This window comes from Pimephales promelas, chromosome 8 (assembly GCF_988280905.1).
Source record: "Pimephales promelas chromosome 8, fPimPro1.hap1.1, whole genome shotgun sequence".
Lineage (NCBI taxonomy): Eukaryota > Metazoa > Chordata > Actinopteri > Cypriniformes > Leuciscidae > Pimephales > Pimephales promelas.
In genome coordinates this window covers 25,709,469-25,730,320 of record NC_142776.1, presented here as the reverse complement: position 1 = coordinate 25,730,320, position 20,852 = coordinate 25,709,469, and the positions used below count along the sequence as shown (strand labels likewise).

The 20,852-nt window shown below is 38.6% G+C and overlaps 1 protein-coding gene across 7 annotated transcripts in view; it reads right to left on the bottom strand.

Annotated features, from left to right (window-relative positions):
- Positions 1-20,852, bottom strand: part of lrp8 (low density lipoprotein receptor-related protein 8, apolipoprotein e receptor) — a 166,878-nt gene that overhangs the window by 78,932 nt on the left and 67,094 nt on the right. For 4 of the 7 annotated variants that reach the window (XM_039647706.2, XM_039647711.2, XM_039647708.2 and 1 more), the window contains exon 3: positions 20,087-20,218. In XM_039647706.2, coding sequence (XP_039503640.2) covers positions 20,087-20,218 — 132 coding nt within the window. The remainder of the gene's footprint in view (positions 1-20,086; positions 20,219-20,852) is intronic. The other 3 variants (XM_039647707.2, XM_039647710.2, XM_039647712.2) reach the window with 1 other exon arrangement.

The following is a 20,852-nucleotide window of genomic DNA, read 5'->3' as shown; positions in this document are numbered from 1 at the left end:
GTCTATGTGCACACACATAAGCACATCCTAAATTGATGTCTAGGGCAAACACATGACAGGAATCCCATAAGCTGTAAATCGATAGTCTCGGTCTTGCTTTAATTACACATTCTCAGGCTCTCAAGCGGGTCTCTACAGATTTGGCCCACTGGAGGTAATCTTAACAATGAGAGGGGAAATACAGTGGATTATTGCACTGGGAGGACGTTTCTGAACAAGCTGACATTTAAACGACACGACACATATAAAAGAAATTAGAAATCAGAACAGCTGTGGGGGGAAAAAAAAACGAGGGAAATTAGCAAAGGAAATAGCAAAGTGCCCTATGGATGTGCTCAATAATTCATGACTAAATATTGCTTCAAGAGGGCAAAAACACTACTTAAAATATTCTTACAATCAAATAAAGGAGCTCTGAACTATGGTTTTCCAAAATAATGTTGTGTTTTTTTCCTTCATTTTTTTTAAATGCTATAAGAGAACAACAGCTTTTTGGATTTAAAGAAACAAAAGAAAAAAAAATGTTTGGATTTAATGGGAAACATTCAACAATCAAGTTTGTATAATTGATTTCGGCTTGTTAGGGGTTCAAGCACGAAGTGCTGAAACCCTATTGTAATTGTATTGATTTTTATTATTATTATTATTATTATTCTCCCCTAAAACGCATCGTGCAGCCCAAACCGTAAGGGCTAGAGCTCTGAAACTTTGTCAGATGGTAGTACAAAAATCGAGGAGAGGTTATCAAATTATGAGCCCGATTGGCCCATAGGTGGCGCTATAGCGACCAATTGCGCGAAACGGCTCATAACTCCTAGACCGTAAGTCGTACACTCAAGTGTCTTATATCATTGGAAAGCTGGTCACCTGACGAAAAAAACGTATATCTCCGATTTCATTTCGGGTATGGAAATTTTTCCGCCATTTTGAATTTTGTCGAAAAACTACTTTTGCGAACTAGTCCCTGGTTTTTTGCCCGATCGGAACCAAACCAGTGCAGAAATGTTCTCTGGAGTCTGAAGATCAATAATTATCAAAAAAATGTTGAAATTTCTATTTCCGGTCGCTAGGGGAAGCAAAATAAACGTTGTGGGAGGAGCCTATTTTACTAAATTGGCTATAACTCAAGAAGTAAATGAGATATCTTCACCAAACTCGGTACACATGTGTACGAGTTCAATTTGAGGTCACAGTAAAAAAATAGCGACGATTGAACACTAGGTGGCGCTATAATATGAAAAAAACATAAAAAGGGCTATGACCACATGACCGTTAGTCCGATTGACTTGAAAATTGGTATGCAGTGTCTTGGACCAAGGCCCCATGTATATCTATGAGGACATTGGCGTATCTAAAAAAACATGGCCACCATCGGCCAATGAAGTTTGTGCATCTATGAAACAAGGTTAACGAAGGCCGATCAGAACGAAACTCGTTGGGCATGTTTGACTCATGGCCCTAGAGGTCTGTAAGAATTTTGAAAGAAATCGGCCACTAGTTGGCGCTAACGAGTTTTATGGCTCTGTTATCACGTGGTGTTGCACACACCCCCACAATATGTATATCAATTGATAGATCTCCTCACGCTGAACAACTTTGCCTCAAGAACAATTGCTGTCAATCAAATCGTTCGTTAAATATTCACGAATATGTTAAAAACGTACTTTTGCGAACTAGTCCCTGGTTTTTTGCCGGATCGGAACCAGACCAGTCTAGGACAATTCTTTGGACACTCTAGATCAATAATTATCAAAAAAAAGTTGAACTGTGTCATTTGTTTTGCTATAACAGGGTCATTAATAAAAGAGGGCATGACAAAATGCACCCAAAAGCCTATAAATCCTAAAGGAAAAGTCAGAACTTCACAAAAATTGATGAGCACATGTGTCATAACTTATTCAACAAGCATCCAAAGTTTCATGGAGATCGGACTATAGGTGGCGCTATAACTGTTAAAAATGTTAAAAACAATGTATTCCCTATGGTAAATTGCCATTATTGAAACTTAAACCTTAATGTCTTTTGATGTTTTTGTGCTTAAAGGCCTTAAAGGCCTAAACTGCTTGAACCCCGCTAAATGCTGCTTGCAGCTTTAATTATTATTATTAGGGGTTCAAGCACGAAGTGCTGAAACCCTATTGTTTTTGTACTGATTTTTATTAGGGGTTCAAGCACGAAGTGCTGAAACCCTATTGTAATTGTATTGATTTTTAGGTGTTCAAGCACGAAGTGCTGAAAACCTATTGTAATTGTCCTGATTTTTATTATTATTATTTTTCTGCCGTAAAACGCATCGTGCAGCCCAAACCGTAAGTGCTGGAACTCTGAAACTTTGTCATATGGTAGTACAAAAATCGAGGAGAGGTTATCAAATTATGAGCCCGATTGGCCAATAGGTGGCGCTATAGCAACCAATTGCGCGAAACTGCTCATAACTCCTAGACCGTAAGTCGTACACTCAAGTGTCTTATATCATTGGAAAGCTGGTCACCTGACGAACAAAACGTATATCTCCGATTTCATTTCCGGTATGCAAATTTTTCCGCCATTTTGAATTTTGTTGAAAAACTACTTTTGCGAACTAGTCCCTGGATTTTTGCGCGATCGGAACCAAACCAGTACAGAAATGTTCTCTGGAGACTGAATATCAATAATCATTGAAAAAAAGTGGAAATTTCGATTTCCGGCCGCTAGGGGACGCAAAATAAACGTTAAAGGAGGAGCCTATTTTACTAAAATGGCTATAACTCAAGAAGTAAATGAGATATCTTCACCAAACTCAGAACACATGTGTAGGAGGTCAACTTGAGGTCACAGTAAAAAAATCGCGACGATTGAAACCTAGGTGGCGCTATAAAACGAAAAAAACATAAAAAGGGCTCAGACCAGCTGACCGTTAGTCCGATTGACTTGAAAATTGGTATGCAGTGTCTAGGTCCAAGGTCCCATGTATGTGTATGAGGACATTGGCGTATCTCAAAAAACATGGCCGCCATCGGCCAATGAAATTTGAGCACCTATGAAACAAGGGTAACGAAGGCCGATCGGAACGAAACTCGATGGGCATGTTTGACTCATGGCCCTAGAGGTCTGTAAGAATTTTGAAAGAAATCGGCCACTAGTTGGCGCTAACGAGTTTTATGGCTCTGTAATCACGTGGTGTTGCACACACCCCCACAATATGCATATCATTTGATAGATCTCCTCATGATGAACAACTTTGCCTCAAGAACCATTGCTGTCAATCAAATCGTTCATTAAATATTCATGAATATGTTGAAAACCTACTTTTGCGAACTAGTCCCTGGTTTTTTGTCCTATCAAAACCAGACCAGTCTAGGACAACTCTCTGGAGGCTCTAGATAAATAATTATTGAAAAAAAGTTAAACTTTTAAATTTTTCGCACAGTATTAAAGGGATATTTTGAAAAGTGGTGTGGCAAAATGCACCAAAAAGCCTATAAATCCTAAAGGAAAACTCAGAACTTCACAAAAATTGATGAGCATATGTGTCATAACATGCTGAAGAAGCATGCACAGTTTCATAGAGATCGGACCATAGGTGGCGCTATAACTGTTAAAAAGTTTCAAAACCATGTATTTCCAATGGTAAATTGCCTTTATTGGCTGTAAATTGTTTTTTCCATCTATTATGTCAGTGGATAAATGTATGTTAAATAAAACTGAATGCCTTTTGATGCTTTTGTGCTTAAAGGCCTTAAAGGTCTGAACTGCTTGAACACCGATAAATGCTGCTTGCAGCTTTAATTATTATTATTATTATTATTATTCTCCCCTAAAACGCATCGTGCAGCCCAAACCGTAAGTGCTGGAGCTCTGAAACTTTGTCAGATGGTAGTACAAAAATCGAGGAGAGGTTATCAAATTATGAGCCCGATTGGCCCATAGGTGGCGCTATAGCGACCAATTGCGCGAAACGGCTCATAACTCCTAGACCGTAAGTCGTACACTCAAGTGTCTTATATCATTGGAAAGCTGGTCACCTGACGGAAAAAACGTATATCTCCGATTCCATTTCCGGTATGGAATTTTTTCCGCCATTTTGAATTTTGTCGAAAAACTACTTTTGCGAACTAGTCCCTGGTTTTTTGCCAGATCGGAACCAAACCAGTGCAGAAATGTTCTCTGGAGTCTGAAGATCAATAATTATCAAAAAAATGTTGAAAAAGTCTCTTTGCGGTTGCTAGGGGGCGCAAAATTAATGTTGTGGGAGGAGCCTATTTTACTAAAATGGCTATAACTCGAGAAGTAAATGAGATATCCTCAACAAACTCGGTACACATATGTATAAGTTCAATTTGAGGTCACAGTAAAAAAATCGCCACGATGGAACACTAGGTGGCGCTATAAAACGAATAAAACTAAAAAAGAGCTCTGACCAGCTGACCGTTAGTCCGATTGACTTGAAAATTGGTATCCAGTGTCTTTGTCCAAGGCCCCATGTATGTGTATGAGGACATTGGTGTATCTCAAAAAACATGGCCGCCACCGGCCAATGAAGTTTGAGCACCTATAAAACAAGGTTAACGAAGGCCGATCGGAACGAAACTCGTTGGGCATGTTTGACTCATGGCCCTAGAGGTCTGTAAGAATTTTGAAAGAAATCGGCCACTAGTTGGCGCTAACGAGTTTTATGGCTCTGTTATCACGTGGTGTTGCACACACCCCCACAATATGTATATCAATTGATAGATCTCCTCATGCTGAACAACTTTGCCTCAAGAACCATTGCTGTCAATCAAATCGTTCGTTAAATATTCACGAATATGTTAAAAACCTACTTTTGCGAACTAGTCCCTGGTTTTTTGCCCAATCGGAACCAGACCAGTCTGGGACAATTCTTTGGACTCTCTAGATCAATAATTATCAAAAAAAGTTGAACTTTGTCATTTGTTTTGCTATTACAGGGTCATTTAAAAAAGGGGGCATGACAAAATGCACCCAAAAGCCTATAAATCCTAAAGGAAAAGTCAGAACTTCACAAAAATTGATGAGCACATGTGTCATAACGTATTCAACAAGCATGCAAAGTTTCATGGAGATCGGACTATAGGTGGCGCTATAATTGTTAAAAATGTTAAAAACAATGTATACCCTATAGTAAATTGCCATTATTGAAACTTAAAACTTAATGTCTTTTGATGCTTTTGTGCTTAAAGGCCTTAAAGGCCTAAACTGCTTGAACCCCGCTAAATGCTGCTTGCAGCTTTAATTATTATTATTATTATTATTATTATTATTATTCTCCCCTAAAACGCATCGTGCAGCCCAAACCGTAAGTGCTGGAGCTCTGAAACTTTGTCAGATGGTAGTACAAAAATCGAGGAGAGGTTATCAAATTATGACCCCGATTGGCCCATAGGTGGCGCTATAGCAACCAATTGCGCGAAACTGCTCATAACTCCTAGACCGTAAGTCGTACGCTCAAGTGTCTTATATCATTGGAAAGCTGGTCACCTGATGAAAAAAATGTATATCTCCGATTTCATTTCCGTCATGATAGATTTTCCGTCATTTTGAATTTTGTCGAAAAACTACTTTTGCGAACTAGTCCCTGGTTTTTTGCCCGATCGAAACCAAACCAGTGCAGGAATGTTCTCTGGAGTCTGAAAATCAATAATTATCAAAAAAATGTTGAAAAAGTCTCTTTGCGGTCGCTAGGGGGCGCAAAATAAATGTTGTGGGAGGAGCCTATTTTACTAAAATGGCTATAACTCGAGAAGTAAATGAGATATCCTCAACAAACTCGGTACACATATGTATAAGCTCAATTTGAGGTCACAGTAAAAAAATCGCCACGATGGAACACTAGGTGGCGCTATAAAACGAATAAAACTAAAAAAGGGCTCTGACCAGCTGACCGTTAGTCCGATTGACTTGAAAATTGGTATGCAGTGTCTTTGTCCAAGGCCCCATGTATGTGTATGAGGACATTGGTGTATCTCAAAAAACATGGCCGCCATCGGCCAATGAAATTTGAGCACCTATAAAACAAGGTTAACGAAGGCCGATCGGAACGAAACTCGTTGGGCATGTTTGACTCATGCCCCTAGAGATCTGTAAGAATTTTGAAAGAAATCGGCCACTAGTTGGCGCTAACGAGTTTTATGGCTCTGTTATCACGTGGTGTTGCATACACCCCCACAATATGTATATCAATTGATAGATCTCCTCATGCTGAACAACTTTGCCTCAAGAACCATTGCTGTCAATCAAATCGTTCGTTAAATATTCACGAATATGTTAAAAACGTACTTTTGCGAACTAGTCCCTGGTTTTTTGCCGGATCGGAACCAGACCAGTCTAGGACAATTCTTTGGACACTCTAGATCAATAATTATCAAAAAAAAGTTGAACTTTGTCATTTATTTTGCTATAACCGGGTCATTTATAAAAGAGGGCATGACAAAATGCACCCAAAAGCCTATAAATCCTAAAGGAAAAGTCAGAACTTCACAAAAATTGATGAGCACATGTGTCATAACTTATTCAACAAGCATGCAAAGTTTCATGGAGATCGGACTATAGGTGGCGCTATAACTGTTAAAAATGTTAAAAACAATGTATTCCCTATGGTAAATTGCCATTATTGAAACTTAAAACTTAATGTCTTTTGATGCTTTTGTGCTTAAAGGCCTTAACGGCCTAAACTGCTTGAACCCCGCTAAATGCTGCTTGCAGCTTTAATTAAATTTGTGTTTGCCTTGTTTGAGCCTTACAAACTGAAGAAACTGTTTTTGAAGAAGATCTTTTGATTGTGATAGCAGCCACATGCATGAAAAACAAATCAATCTTTCCTTTGTTGCAATCACGAGATTCACACAACACTCCCATGAATCAATTATGTGGCAGGCCAGTTTTAAAAATAAAATGGCATCACTTCAGAAGTTTTGGCACACAACTTGGCTTTATAACCTGGATGGTTTGTAGGCAGTGTCACTGTCACTTCTGGCTTGATGTTATAGGTCAAGCGCTGTGGTTCACTCTTTGATGTCCAGTATGCATCAAAGCATTTTATGAACAGAGTCAGACAAAGAAGATTCCCAGCTATTGAAATCACAGCAAATGAACCTTGTTGTCTTGTGCCAGAGGGCATGTACATAGGATTCCTAATTTGGGGCATTGCCAATGGATTCAGATTTACGGTGAGCAGATCCACGGATGTAGACTGTGGAGCAAGAGATGGGCAAATCTCTGCTTTACCAAATAATTAATTAGAAATCAACATTTCTTTTTTAGAACCACAATTGTAATACTCTTCAAATACACCTCTTTTTCACACTACACATAAAAATGGAAGAGAAAGTATTTTCACATTTAAAAAAAATACACCCTTCACTTTAGCATACTTAGCAATTTATAACATGAAAACAAGGTTTCGTGACTCACATGATAAGAGTGTGTGGAAAAATTACACACAATTATATATAGTCACATTTTATAAATGTATCTTAATAATTTTATCTTAATCCTAAGTTTCCATCTAAGCGTAACTCAACACGCAAAAAAGCTGAGCTAATGAATAGGGCTGCCTCTTTAATAGCGCTAATTTGCTCCATGATTATGTGTTATGGAACATTTATCAGCCTGGGTCGCTCAGGTGAGCCATCCAGCTTGAAGGATCTTCTGCAACAGTGATACTGACGTACACTATAAATGAAGGCAGCGGCTGCTTATAAAAAGCTGATTGCTTTAATTTGCCTGCAACACAATGCTGCTTTTTCATAGACAAGAATGAAGAATGCAAAAGAGAAAAGGATAGACAAGAAGGAGACTGGGAGAATGAGCACATTATTCTTGTCTTCACTTTTTCAGTCTTTAAAAAAAATGTGATGTTTGGAATAATATAAATCTAGCCACATGCATCATTCTGACGCCACACCATAGTGCTCATTCAATGGCAACCCAGTGCAATACAGTCATTAAAGCTGCAGTAGGTAAATTTTGTAAACAAACATTTTACATATTTGTTAAAACTTTCATTATGTCCTGACAGTAGACTATGAGACAGATAATCTGTGAGAAAAAAAAAAAAAAAACACTGGCTCCTCCCAGTGGACCTAATGCCATTTGCAGAAATACCCACTCCTGGTCAGAAACAACCAATCAGAGCCAGGAGGGATGTCTTAGCAGTGTCAATCACGCTCGAGTATGCGCTGATCACACCCCTCTCTTGCACAGTGAACCATCATTCAAACCAAACTCAAGATTGCCGGTGTGCTACAGCTGTGCTAATGGCAGAGAAACAACCTACAGTAAACTGCCAATTTCTCGAGTGGCACCTGCTCATAAAACAAAGAAGGGTAAAAGGAAAAAAAAATGGTGGCAATAATCAAGCGAAAAAGAAAGAATTAGACAGAGCCCATTGACTCTGTGTCAAAACTCTAGCCGCGTTACATGTAGATAAAATGTCACACACTGTACGAAGCAACACAGTCTTTAGGGTCTACATGAAAAGTTTGTAATATACTTTAATTAAAAATGAACTTGTATAAAAATGGCATTATATGACCCCTTTAAGATCTAAAGAGACTTAAAATGGTGATCTGGACCTATAGGCTGAAGGCACTGATGAAGGGTCAATAGGGAACTGGTGAGATCAAAGGTCTCTAATTATGGGTAAAAATGAAATTGATCGAATCACACAAAGGATGTTCAGAGAGCATTTTTACTAAGGCGGATGTCTAAGACTGATCATTTTCTGCAGATTGTGTCCAGTGGGGCACAATTAAACACACTATCCATCCATCATGTTTATCACACCAGGAGTGATTGGAGTAGTCCAACAGGTAAACACTGCAAATGTTTATTCTTTTGAGATTGCAGGGGAAGTTGACAGCTTTCTGTTCCTTCTGACCTCTGTTGGCTTTCGTAAACTTGTAAATATGACATTATGTATAATCTTTCTCTACCAGATACACGCATGCAAAGGACATTCAAACTCACAAATGCACTCAAGCCTATCACACTGACCATGCAAGACTGTCCCGGGTCTCCCTGAAGCTTCCTCCAATGGTCAATGGTGGACCCTATATTTATCCTACTTAGAATCCGGCGGTTTTTTTTTTTTGTTTTTTTTGTTTTTTATCTCTGCTCTTTCCTCTACAGACTTTCTCTTTCGTCCAAACTTTAGAGTAGGGGCAAGCAGGGGCCGCTTGCTGCTGTCGTTAATATTTTTATCCATTGCTTTATCCATTGCTGATCTGACGCTACTTAGCTAGCTACTATAGACTGCCTGTCAGCTGTTTGCTTGCGGTCTCGCGCAAGGAGGGGGGCGGGGTCGGGTGCGGTTGGGTTGGAGACGCGAGTGCCAGGCAGAGTTTCAAGTGAAGCTGGTGATTGGATGAGAGCAGTTGACCAATGTAAGCTGTCCGGCCGGACAGCTTACATTGGTCAACTTCTCTGCGGCTGTACAGCCAATACAATGAATGGATTTTTTCATTCTTTTTTCTATTCATATTGTTAGGATTGTACTATATAACCAAAACCAGCATATAAATGAGGAAATTAATCACGAACAATCTTTGAAATTGTATAACATAGCTTCAATGCTTTAATAACAATTACATTTACATTTAGTCATTTATTTTAGCTGACGCTTTTATCCCAAGCGACTTACAACTGAGGACTAGCCAAGTCATCGCGAAGAGGCAAAAACAACGCAGGAAGTGCTCAAAATACACAGTTCAGACATTGCTCGGAGTAGCATAAACCAGATGAGCGAGGGTTTAAAGGAAAAGGAAAGAATTTTTATTTATTTATTTTTAACTTAAGTGCTCACGGAAGAGATGAGTTTTCAGTTGACTTTTGAATGCTGTCAGGGATTCTGTATTCCGGATGATGATGTGCAGATCATTCCACAAGAATGGTACCGTGAATGAAAATGTTCTGGAGAGTGATTTTGAGGCTCTTTGTGATGGTACCACGAGCCGTCGCTCATTGACTGATTGTAGGCTTCTGGTAGGGATAATTTAGGGTAGGGTTGGGTTTTGTTTACATCCCATTGCATAACATTACATTTTATTTATTGTTTTTGGTTGTTTTGTTCATATTGTGGATTTTTAAAATGTTTTCCATTTTCAGTGTTAAGTCTTTAGAAATAAAAGTTTATTGATCTTTGAAAAGGTGCACATGCATTTTTATGCCATTATCATTATTTTTGATGTAAATGGTCTCGAAACGACAATATTACCGTTTATCGCAATAATTTCTTGGACAATTTATTGTGCAGCAAAATTTGTTATCGTGACAGGCCTAGTGCCTACAGGGAATGAAGCTTCTTGACCCAATCCAAAAAGTCCTATGTATAGTGTGAGCAGCCCACTTTAAAGTCCCAGAGTGTTTTACAGCCAGTTACTGTCGCTTTTACATAACCTGCTCTCATGGGACGCCTCAGGCTTTGATAGGTTTAGTTCAACACTAATTAGCCTGACAGTCTGGGAAAACAAACAAAAGCAATGCTGATTAGTTAATTATAAGATATAAGACAGTTTGAAGAGCTATTCTAATATGTAATTGCATCTTTGTTTTAGACAAAGTGCATTTCTAAATTGATTGCTGAATTGTTTTATTCCTCTATAAGGAGCCTATTCAAACTGGCATGTTTCCTGACACATTTTCGAGTCAAGTGGATTTTGAATTCAGTGTACACATTTTTTTATCATTTTTATCTTTGAAAAATAAAGTTGCATTAATATTGTATATTAAAAAAAAAAATGATAATCTAAAATGGCAGTAGCCACACATTCACATTTGTCTAAATTTGCTAAGTCCAATAGTCACACTAAAAATAAATAAAAGTAAAAATGTATATACAATTTATATACAAGAGTTACAAGAGTATAAAAAAAAGTTCTGATCCTGGCCCATGTTTCCTAATTCTGGGCAATGCTTCCTGATCCCATCCTCATCTTTACTGACCATTTCCTGTCCTTGCTACTATCAATAAATAATTCAAAAACAACAACTTGGCTCAACAGCTTCAACTTTTGTAGTCAGCAGTTAATTCCAGGTGCTTGAGCTCAGTTTGATAGTGAGAAAAATCAGCACTGATGGGCGCTAAATTAAAATGCCAGCACAAACCGCGTGACTAAGAAGCAATCGGGCTGCGCTGATGCCTCCGCTGTGGCAGCCGGGAACGTAGCGCGTGGCCTGGAGACTAGGGCTTGCTCTTAGGCAGCAGCAGCAGTGCTCCTGGAGTGTGGCCACATGGGAAATTACTTCAGGGAAACGCTGCCTGAAGCATGAAATTGAACCCATCCGGTGCATCTGACTGTATCCCTCCATAATATTTAAAATAATTATGTAGGAAAACTCCAGAGCAAGGTTATAATAGGCCCAGGTCTTTGTTTCCTGGCTAAACTTGTCAGTTGTCACCTATCAATATAAAAGCAGCACTGATAAGACTCTTGCGAATTGATAATGGAAACCTACGCAAAGACGTTTTTATGCAAAACAAATTAAATAACACTTATGAAAAGTATAAAAACGCATATTGAGATGAATAATATGAAATTTGTTGTTACATTTCTTAGGGTAATCTGAAAAGATAACTTCTGAGACACAAAATGACTTATTTTCAATATAAATAGACATGTCAAAGATTAGAAACAACATTGATTTTGGAGCATTGATCATTTTTGTGCCGCAATGAATTTAACTTTTTCTCTATCACTTACTGTTTATGGCTGTTTTTGCCCCATTGACTTCCATTATAACAACGGAAGATAAAGCTCCACTGAAGGCGAGGAGGATTCGGAGGATCCTGGATCTGTGTGCCTACATGGGGCTACTGATTTTGGCCGGCGTCTACAGGTCCAGAGGGGAGTCCACACGTTGCCTGTGGGATGATCAATTTCTAGAGCCATCATGTCCCTCTCAAGATTCTCCCAATCCACCCAGATCCAGGATCCTCCGAATCCTCCTCGCCTTCAGTGGAAGCTAGAGAAGATGATGAGGGTGCCACAGCCAAATCAGGATCTGAATCTCTCCAGAGACTCTCCTGAATCTGTGGTGTCAGAGGGAGAAGACAATACTTCCTGCAGCTCGCTGGAGGGGTCAGACTGCATAATCAACTCTAAAACTTCACTACTAATGTTGCCCTTTCTCATGTTGCTTGCTGCTCTTCTCACCATCAAATGACCAGCAGGCTTTCATGCAAGTGTTCACCCGAAGCAACCCAAAGGGAGCAAAGTTCAAAGAATGGAATAGTATCTTACATAATATGCAGTTAAATCAGTTGTTTGCTATTTGATTAATTAACTGCTACTTAAAATGTACCTGTGACTCTGTTTGCTATACACACCCTGACGAAGGCATTCATTTTTTTTTTTTTTTAAAGATGCTGAGCCACACTCAGCGAGGGGGACTGCCATTTCACCCACGTTTCCTGCCTGGGTAAGAATCATGCAGCTCTCGCGCTATTGCCCATGGTGCCTCCGTAAAAAGCGCCGTACTCAACGGGTCCCGAGCCTTCTCCAGCCCACGAGAGCTCGCCGGTTCGCCCGCCAGCTTCACTCGAGTCAATCACCAATGGACAACACCCGTTGTTATCATTTTATGTATCTTTGCAAGAAATAAATTTTTCCTTTCTTACTGTTCAAATAAAAATCAGTTTTGTCATTCTAGTCATTCTAATGCGCAACATGGGTCTAAAAATGACCCGTATTCATGTTTCTTTCCTGAATATTTGAAAGAAATGTATTTTATCATTATTAATCCAGGTATCCATTAAATATCTTGTTTTTGATTTCCACAAATCATTATGTTTATTTTTTAAAGTAATAATTAGGGCATCAAAATGGGTAGTAGGAGGAGAGCGCTTGGCTTCTGGGATGCGACTACCACCAATCAGAGCATACATGGATGACATGACAACCACGACTACAACAGTAGCCTGCACTAATCGGTTATTGGGTGAGTTAACCGATAATATTGAATGGGCAACGAATGCAATTTAAGCCCTCTAAATCAAGGATCATCTCGATAGTTAAAGGAAAGGTAGTAGATAAAACATTTCATTAATGGTGAGGCAATACCAACAGTTTCTGAGAAGCCAGTGAAGAGTCTTGGGAGATGGTACGATGGGGATCTAAAGGACATAGCTCGAGGGGTGGGTTGAAGAGCATGAACAGCTGTGCTCTTCCAGGCAAACTAAAACTGTGGTGCTTTCAGTTTGTTCTACTGCCGAGGTTGCTCTGGGTACTGACTGTGTACAAGGTTTATTTGACAACAGTGGATAAGCTGGAAGCGTTAATAAGTTCATACATCAGGAAATGGTTGGGAGTTCCACACTGCCTTAGCAGAGAGGGACTTTATAGTAAAGGAATATTGCAGCTGCCAGTCTCTGCTTTAACCGAGGAGTTTAAGTGCGCCAAGGTCAGACTGGAAATGACCTTAGTAGAGTCTGCGTGACAAATGTATTACGGAGGCAGCACCTGTGTTAAAAACTGGTAGAAAGTGGTCAGCAAAGAAATCTGCCCTTCAAATTGGGGATATCGTGGGACAGGCACAGCATGGAAGAGGGGGTTTTGGGCTCAGTTTAGCTTTTCCTAAATGGACCTGCAGCTCAAAGGAGGAAGATGGTAGTCAACAGGGTGCGAAAGCAGGAGGAGAGGAAGTGGTGTATAAAGGCAATTTCTCAGGCCAAGTAGGGAGAGTGGATGAGATGGGAGAGTGTAGAACAATGCAAAAATGGGCTGGCAAGACCTTTGGTGAATGGAAGAGAGTAGGATCAGTTTCAAGTCAACATATAATGTTCTGCCATCACCACAGAACCTAAACTCTGGGTAGGAGAGGATCCTTCTTGTCCTTTGTGTTCATCACTTGCCACATTAAGACACATTTTGACAGGATGTAAGGTGGGTCATAGCCAAAGTCGGTTTACTTGGCGCCATGACCAAGTACTGCAGTGTTTAGTTTTAGCATTGGAAGGCAAGCGTAACATGATCAATAAGTTGCCACCAGTGCTAGCAAAACATTACACACAGAAGACAATATTCCTCCACCCAGGCGAGCAACCACCAAGAAAAGGTGTTAAAACCAATTCTCGCCCAAGACAACTGGAAGCTGCTAGGGACTGGAAAATGTTGGGTGATCTTGATCAACGGCTTATTTTTCCACCTGAGATTGCAACCACTAAACTCCGACCAGATATTGCTTTGTGGTCTGGATCACTACGCATTGTGCAACTGAATTTTCGAACTACTTTGCGGCCGTCATCTTGTTCCAGGTCCGACTCCGGTTCAAACTGATGCGGTTGCACAGATGTGTCCTCAGACACTCTCGCTGCCATTCTTTCTCCAAAATATACCCTCTACTGTTGTCAAGGCAACACTCCACATGCGTTGTGCAAAATGCCCGCAGAACAGAGGGGCGGGGTGAGCGAGGCTCAGTATCATTTAAAGGCATATGCACTGAAATGACGTGCTGAAAACAGAGTTGTTTTTGACCAGGTAAAATGAGGGTTTTATTGCTATACTAATGAGTATATGAATGACTTTTTAATTGAAGTATATTACAAACTTTTCATTTAGACCCTAAAAAAATCAAATTAACTTGTACAAAAATGGCATTATATGACCTCTTCAAGAGATTTGAGACTGTTAAGAATCTATGAATGTTAAGAATTTAAAGACTGTTAAGAGTATTTGAGTGTTAAGAGAATTGAGAATGTGAGTACCATTTGTTTTAATTTGTGAAAAGTTTGTTTCTAAATATCCCATTGGTATATTTGAACCTCTGACACTGATTTTGACTGCCCTTTTCAGTTGGTTTTCCTGATTGTAAATATATTGTAAATATAGATTTTTGGGAAAGTAGGGAATTTGACGTCATTATTATTTATTTTATTTTTTTTTAAACTGTTTAAACTCTGTTTTTGGTTAAGGAGTTAGCTTCACAAATTGTATGCTCATTTTCTTTGTTTAGGGTTTAGGAAAGATGTTTAAAGACCAGGTTGTTTGTGTTTGTTATTTTGGCTTGGTCAGCTCCTGAATCATGAGTCCAAAATTAAGAAAATAAACAACTTTTCCACAACAGAATATAAAAATGAAACTTGTTTGAATATCTAATCTTTAAAAGCATATCAAGAAAAACTAAATTTGTAACATTTCCTAAGGAAATATTTGTTTTTAAGGTGTCGCTATGGGGCTACTAGGGTACACTGGTTGGTTGAAAGGGCTTTTCTAGGTGGTTTAACTGTTGATTTAAAAATAAATTAATTAATAAATAAATAAACAAATTAATTAATTAATTCATTCATTCATTCATTAAATTGTTTAATACATTATTTAAAATGAATGCTGTTCTTTTGAACTGTCAGTTCATCAAAGAATCCTGAAAAAAGTATTAGTTTCAACAAACAAAATTAAGCTTAAACTTGAGTTTCAAGAGCTCCAAATCAGCATAGAATGATTTCTGAATCATCATATGGCACAGAGCATTTAAACAAAAGAGTAGTAGTATATAAACAAAGAAGTTTGACCAGAGATCATATGCAAATCCGTCCTGCAACAGCTGAAAGGGCCAAGAAATAACCCTTTACACAACCCCAATTTTCTGTCTCTCTCTCTCTCTCTCTCTCACACACACACACACACACACACACACACGCACACACACACACACAAACAGTGTGCCTTTGGAATACACGTAAACACACACTTCATCAAGCTGATTAATAACCACCCAATCAAGGCAAGGTACCCATCTCATTTTTCATAATCATGACAGCATATGATCCCAGATTCATTTTTGTACAAGGACCTGAGTCATGTCCACATGCTCCTGTTTATTATATTTTAATGCAACCATAATGACTGCCCTGCTGTTCCCATTGATCAAGATATGCCATACTGAGAAACCACAGAGCCTGGGTCGTTTTTCAATATTACTCAGTTAATATTACCAAGTTGAGCTCAACATGATAGTCTCCTGTAATGGTATGATAGTATTTATACTCTGCATTACCAGAGGGAGGCTAATGTTGAGGAATTTAGACCTATTCAAGGCACAAAGAGGGGTTTGTGTAAAGAAGCTGTGAAGAACTATGATTCATGTGACTCTGTGTGACTTTGCTCAGATAGAAGGAGGAGGACCTCTGTAGAGGCCACCAAACAAAGCTAAGAGCAATTGTGAAAAGCAATCTAACACAGACAAGGGATATTGGGAAACGTGTCTGGATACAGCTGCAAGCTTTGACCTTGGACTAGTGGGAATACATCTATGTATTTGTGTGTATGTCTCAAAGCCATACAAGTTATTTTACCTCAATGCATTGGATTAGCATTTATATATTCATGTAGGCTGATTTGGATGTACATTAACAAGCAAATCAAGCAAAAATAGTTTCTGCAAAAAATAATTTGGTGGTGAAATCCACATCATATTTGAGACAAATGTAATAGAACACACGGTGACGGTCTCTGTGGGTGGGAGATTTGAAACTAGCACAACTTCCATCCCTTAATGGCACAAGTGTCAGTCATTCTCATTCCACTTCATTTTTAGATACATCCAGAATATGAACATACCAAAGAAGAGAGGCAGAAGGATGTACCCAATAATAATGATTGTTACACCCTAAAAAATGCTGGGTTGGTTTAACCCAATTTTGGGTCAAATATGGACAAACTCAAACATTATATTGGGTTAAAAATTTAATTTAAAAATGTAACCCAATGGCTGGATTTGTCCATATTTGACCCCAAAATTGGGTTAAAACCACCCAGCATTTTTTAGAGTGTAGGACCAAATGCAAAATGCAATGCAAATGCAAAAAAAAAAAAAAAAAAAAAAAAAAAGACCATATCATGATTCATGACCTTTTATATCACAATATTTATTTTTGGTATCTGCTATTTGGTAGATATCTGGACAATACCGAGAGAAAAAAAATAATTATAGTAATAGCCAAATTAAGTCATAGGTATCGGTAATCTGGAGTAAAAAAAAAAAAAAAAACTATGCAAACAAGATTATAAAATTTAAGGGAAGTTCAAGGTAAATGCATTGGATTGTAGGATACAGTATTGAGCACAGTTTACACTGTTGCAAACTGAACATTTTGGCAATGTGATAGGTCATTCTGATATTCTATGCATACAGAAAATGTACATACTGTGCAGAGTGAGCATACTATATGCCATTGTAGTATACATTTCCAAACATAGCCTTCGTCTCCCTCCCTTCCTGGCCAGGATACTGTAGCCAGAGGAAAAAACAGTCAAATCACAGTAGATCTGATCTTGTGATCATTGAACTGGAAGCTCCACGATACTTTGGATATTGGCAAAGAGAGAAAAGTGAGCCAGAAACTGCCACTGATGCAGTAATGAAGTAACAACTGAATCAGAGCACAAAGAATGGGTAAAATGTGATTTGCTCATGATCTGAGTGGACAATATAAATTACTAGTACACAAGTGAGCAGTATGCCGAGGAGAGTGAGCATTACTTCTGCCAATTAGCAGCTGGAGCCTAATTCAGCCAAAGGCAAAATCACATCACATGGCCAGAGAGAAAGGCTCAGTCCACAGCTTACATTACAATTACAATCATTGAGATTGCCAAACAGCCACAGGCGATTCTTGGTAGAAAAACAAACTAAAAACAACTGGATGCATGCAAATAAAAGTCAAAACTCTACTAGCATTATTTTGGTTTTATGTGCATGACAAATAGGTTTACAACAACAAAGACGACTGTTTAAATATAAGGATGTGCAGTAATCTGAGTATTTACACCTGCTTTTGACAGTAGACACCTTAAGGGGGAGCTCCAAATGATGTTAATCAATCCTGATTTAATTGAAACTGCAATCCGTAGCTTTTTTGGGGTTGAAAATTATCCAAAACACATATTTGAGAAAATACATAACCAGCCAGTGTTCAAAACTATCTGCTTGCCTTAGCTCGATTCAAAGCAGTAAGCTTATAATAATGTTTTTTTTTTTTTATTTCCAGTGGTACTGGTGGTTTTCCACAGGAGATTCAAGCATGTCTTTGTGTCATTACGCCACATAAAGAAGGAGTCTCGGCTAGGAAGCTACTGTATGTTGTGTGTGAGGATTCTGGAGGCGAATATTTATAGCCTTTTCTCACAGCACTTGATATAATTAAACTTATCATTTTGATGGTGGATCCAGAAAAGTTCAAACAACCATCACCAGTGACAACTAGTTGTAAAATGCATAAGACTTCGTTCGGATTGCGGAGTGGCTACATAAAAAAGAGAGACTCCGAAAACAAGGATAAATATCGGAAGGACATTACAATGTTGTCACGCCATGCTGACGTTGTTAACATTAAATTTGACAACAAAGTATAATTTGTACGGTTTTGCATGATATGATAAATTATACGCGATTTTTAGATCAGCGCGATTTACTGCAATGTCAAAACCAGAACAAAACTGGATGTTTCGGTAACGCTTCCTTTTACAGTCCAGTTACCCATGTAAATACTATGTACTTATTTTAGTAACTACAATTACTGGGTAATAACTAGTACTAACCCTGAACCTACCCCTAAACCTACCCCTGTTCCATGTACTTACCTTATATTAGCCAGTACTTTCTAGGTAAGTACACTGTAAGTACACTATAACTACTGTACTGTAAAAGGAAGCGTTACCGATGTTTCTTACTAGTTCAGATGACATTTCTGGTGAAAATTATTCTGTTGGTCATACTTCCAAAAAGAATAATCTGTGATTCTGAATAGGGATGGGCGATGTGGACTTAAAAATATATCACGAAATTCTGACATTTATTGCGATAACGATATCAATGACGAACGATATAAATATAATATCATATTCACCACTGTTTTTGGCTACAAGTGATGGCTGCATGCAAAGTAAAATGTACCCTTCATCAAATAAGCTCCTATAGAATACCAATTACCGTACATAAAATAATTTAAAAAAGTGCAGATAATGTTTAAATGGTATATAAACTATACTGAAAAACATCACACATTAATATTTCAAATAATTTACAAGTTTGAAAGGTAAAAAAAGAAACAACGAATACACTAAGGATTCACTATGAGCTGGTGGGTTCATGAATATGATCACGTCCGCGTTTGCGCATTCGTTTCTGCTTGCTCATAAAAGCTGAATAATTCCAAGTGAACTCCATTATTTTTACAGAAAAATACAACAAATAATATAATTTACATGGAGAGGTAACGTACACTTCAATTCTGCGTGGTATGTAAGATTCTCTCCCCTCGAGTGTGTGAGAAACACTGAGCGCTCTCAGCGAGTCGTGCGCCACACACTAGTGTACATTGAGATGAACTGATATAGTGGGCTTTATGGATCACTTGACGGAGAGCGAAACTCAAGTGCTCAGTCAGTGTTCGGCAAGATGGGCGGGTGAAAATCTATCTGTGTGTACCAGTTCCAGATTGTAGTAACTCGTTTAGCCATAAACTTCATCTCAGCTTTACATGCGCTTTCCGCCACGGTTCACATCCGCATTCCGCCAAGCAGCGAATGGGTCCTGTCATAGACTTCATAGTTATTATTGTGGGAAGATTAATTCTTATCGTAAGGAAAAATTTTACCGGTATATTGCAAAAGATAATCTATCAACCATCCCTACCGGCATGGTGACTGACAGCCTCACACTCTCCTCAAACAGTGTGTTCATCCGCACTGTGTGGTGTCAAAGTACAACTCACGTAAAGTTTATAATTCCGCGAATGACTGCAGATTTTGAACAAAGATGGCGACAAAGAGGAAAATCTGCAGACTGTAGCTTTAAATAAATGAGCAATAACGCATACAGAAGAATTATTTGCCAACAAACACTCCTATAAGCCTGACTTTTCCTGTTACTTTATCAAGAAAATGTTTTGATTCAAAGTAAAGTGCTCTTATTAAAAAAGAGCAACTCGCTGCTCTTTATTTATTTGTTTGAAATCACTGACTATTTACTTGAATAATTACTTGAAACCCCTTGACGTAATGCTCGCTAAATGAAGAAATAATTCAAGGCTATATATATATATAACTACGCTCTTTCGGCATCATAAAAAAAAACATGCACAAACACTCACTGTACTCACTGCAGGTGGAGTCTGCTTCATCCGAACCATCTGGACACTCCGGTTCTCCGTCACACCTCCATCGAGCCGGGACACACTGCCCATTCTTACAAGCAAAGTCTGTCGTAGCGCATGTCTTTTTTGCTGTTCAAGAAAAGAGAGGAAGGTAAGTACAGGGGCATACACAATAACACAAGAGGTTTTGGTGCAAACCAAATTTAAAGTTTAGTTCAGATGTACCTGCTTTTTCACATGTCAAGCTTAAGTGGAAGGTGAAATTACTTCAAGAACAATGAAACAAACCACCACGCTTCTAAATCTAGTCTGCTGGAGACGGCAAGAAAATTGGATCACTTGAGAAACAATGGTAGACTCGCACTTGATAACAACTGTTCTGGTTCAGAAATAAAGTCTTGAGCAGTAAAAGACTCATGCTTTAGAGTCAAACAACAAACAGCAAACACTATGAGGCTAAGTGCACTGTGTGTCGCTGTCATTTCTTCCAGTCGTGTTTATAGTTTAATTGGGAAGAGAGTTCGAATTAATTGAACACAGAGCTCCATTGGGAGCAATTACAAACACCCAGGTACACATCACTGTGAATTTATGAACCTTACTTTCGTTTTTGTATGCGTGAGATAAAGACTGCTTTGCTTTAAGTCAAGTAAATTTGTAGCAGGGGTAAAGGAGCCTAAAGGGAGAGCAATTGATGATGTTGTCAGCTCTCTGGGAGGGAGACCAATAAGAGCCAATTCAGTCAGTGATTTAACACATGTTC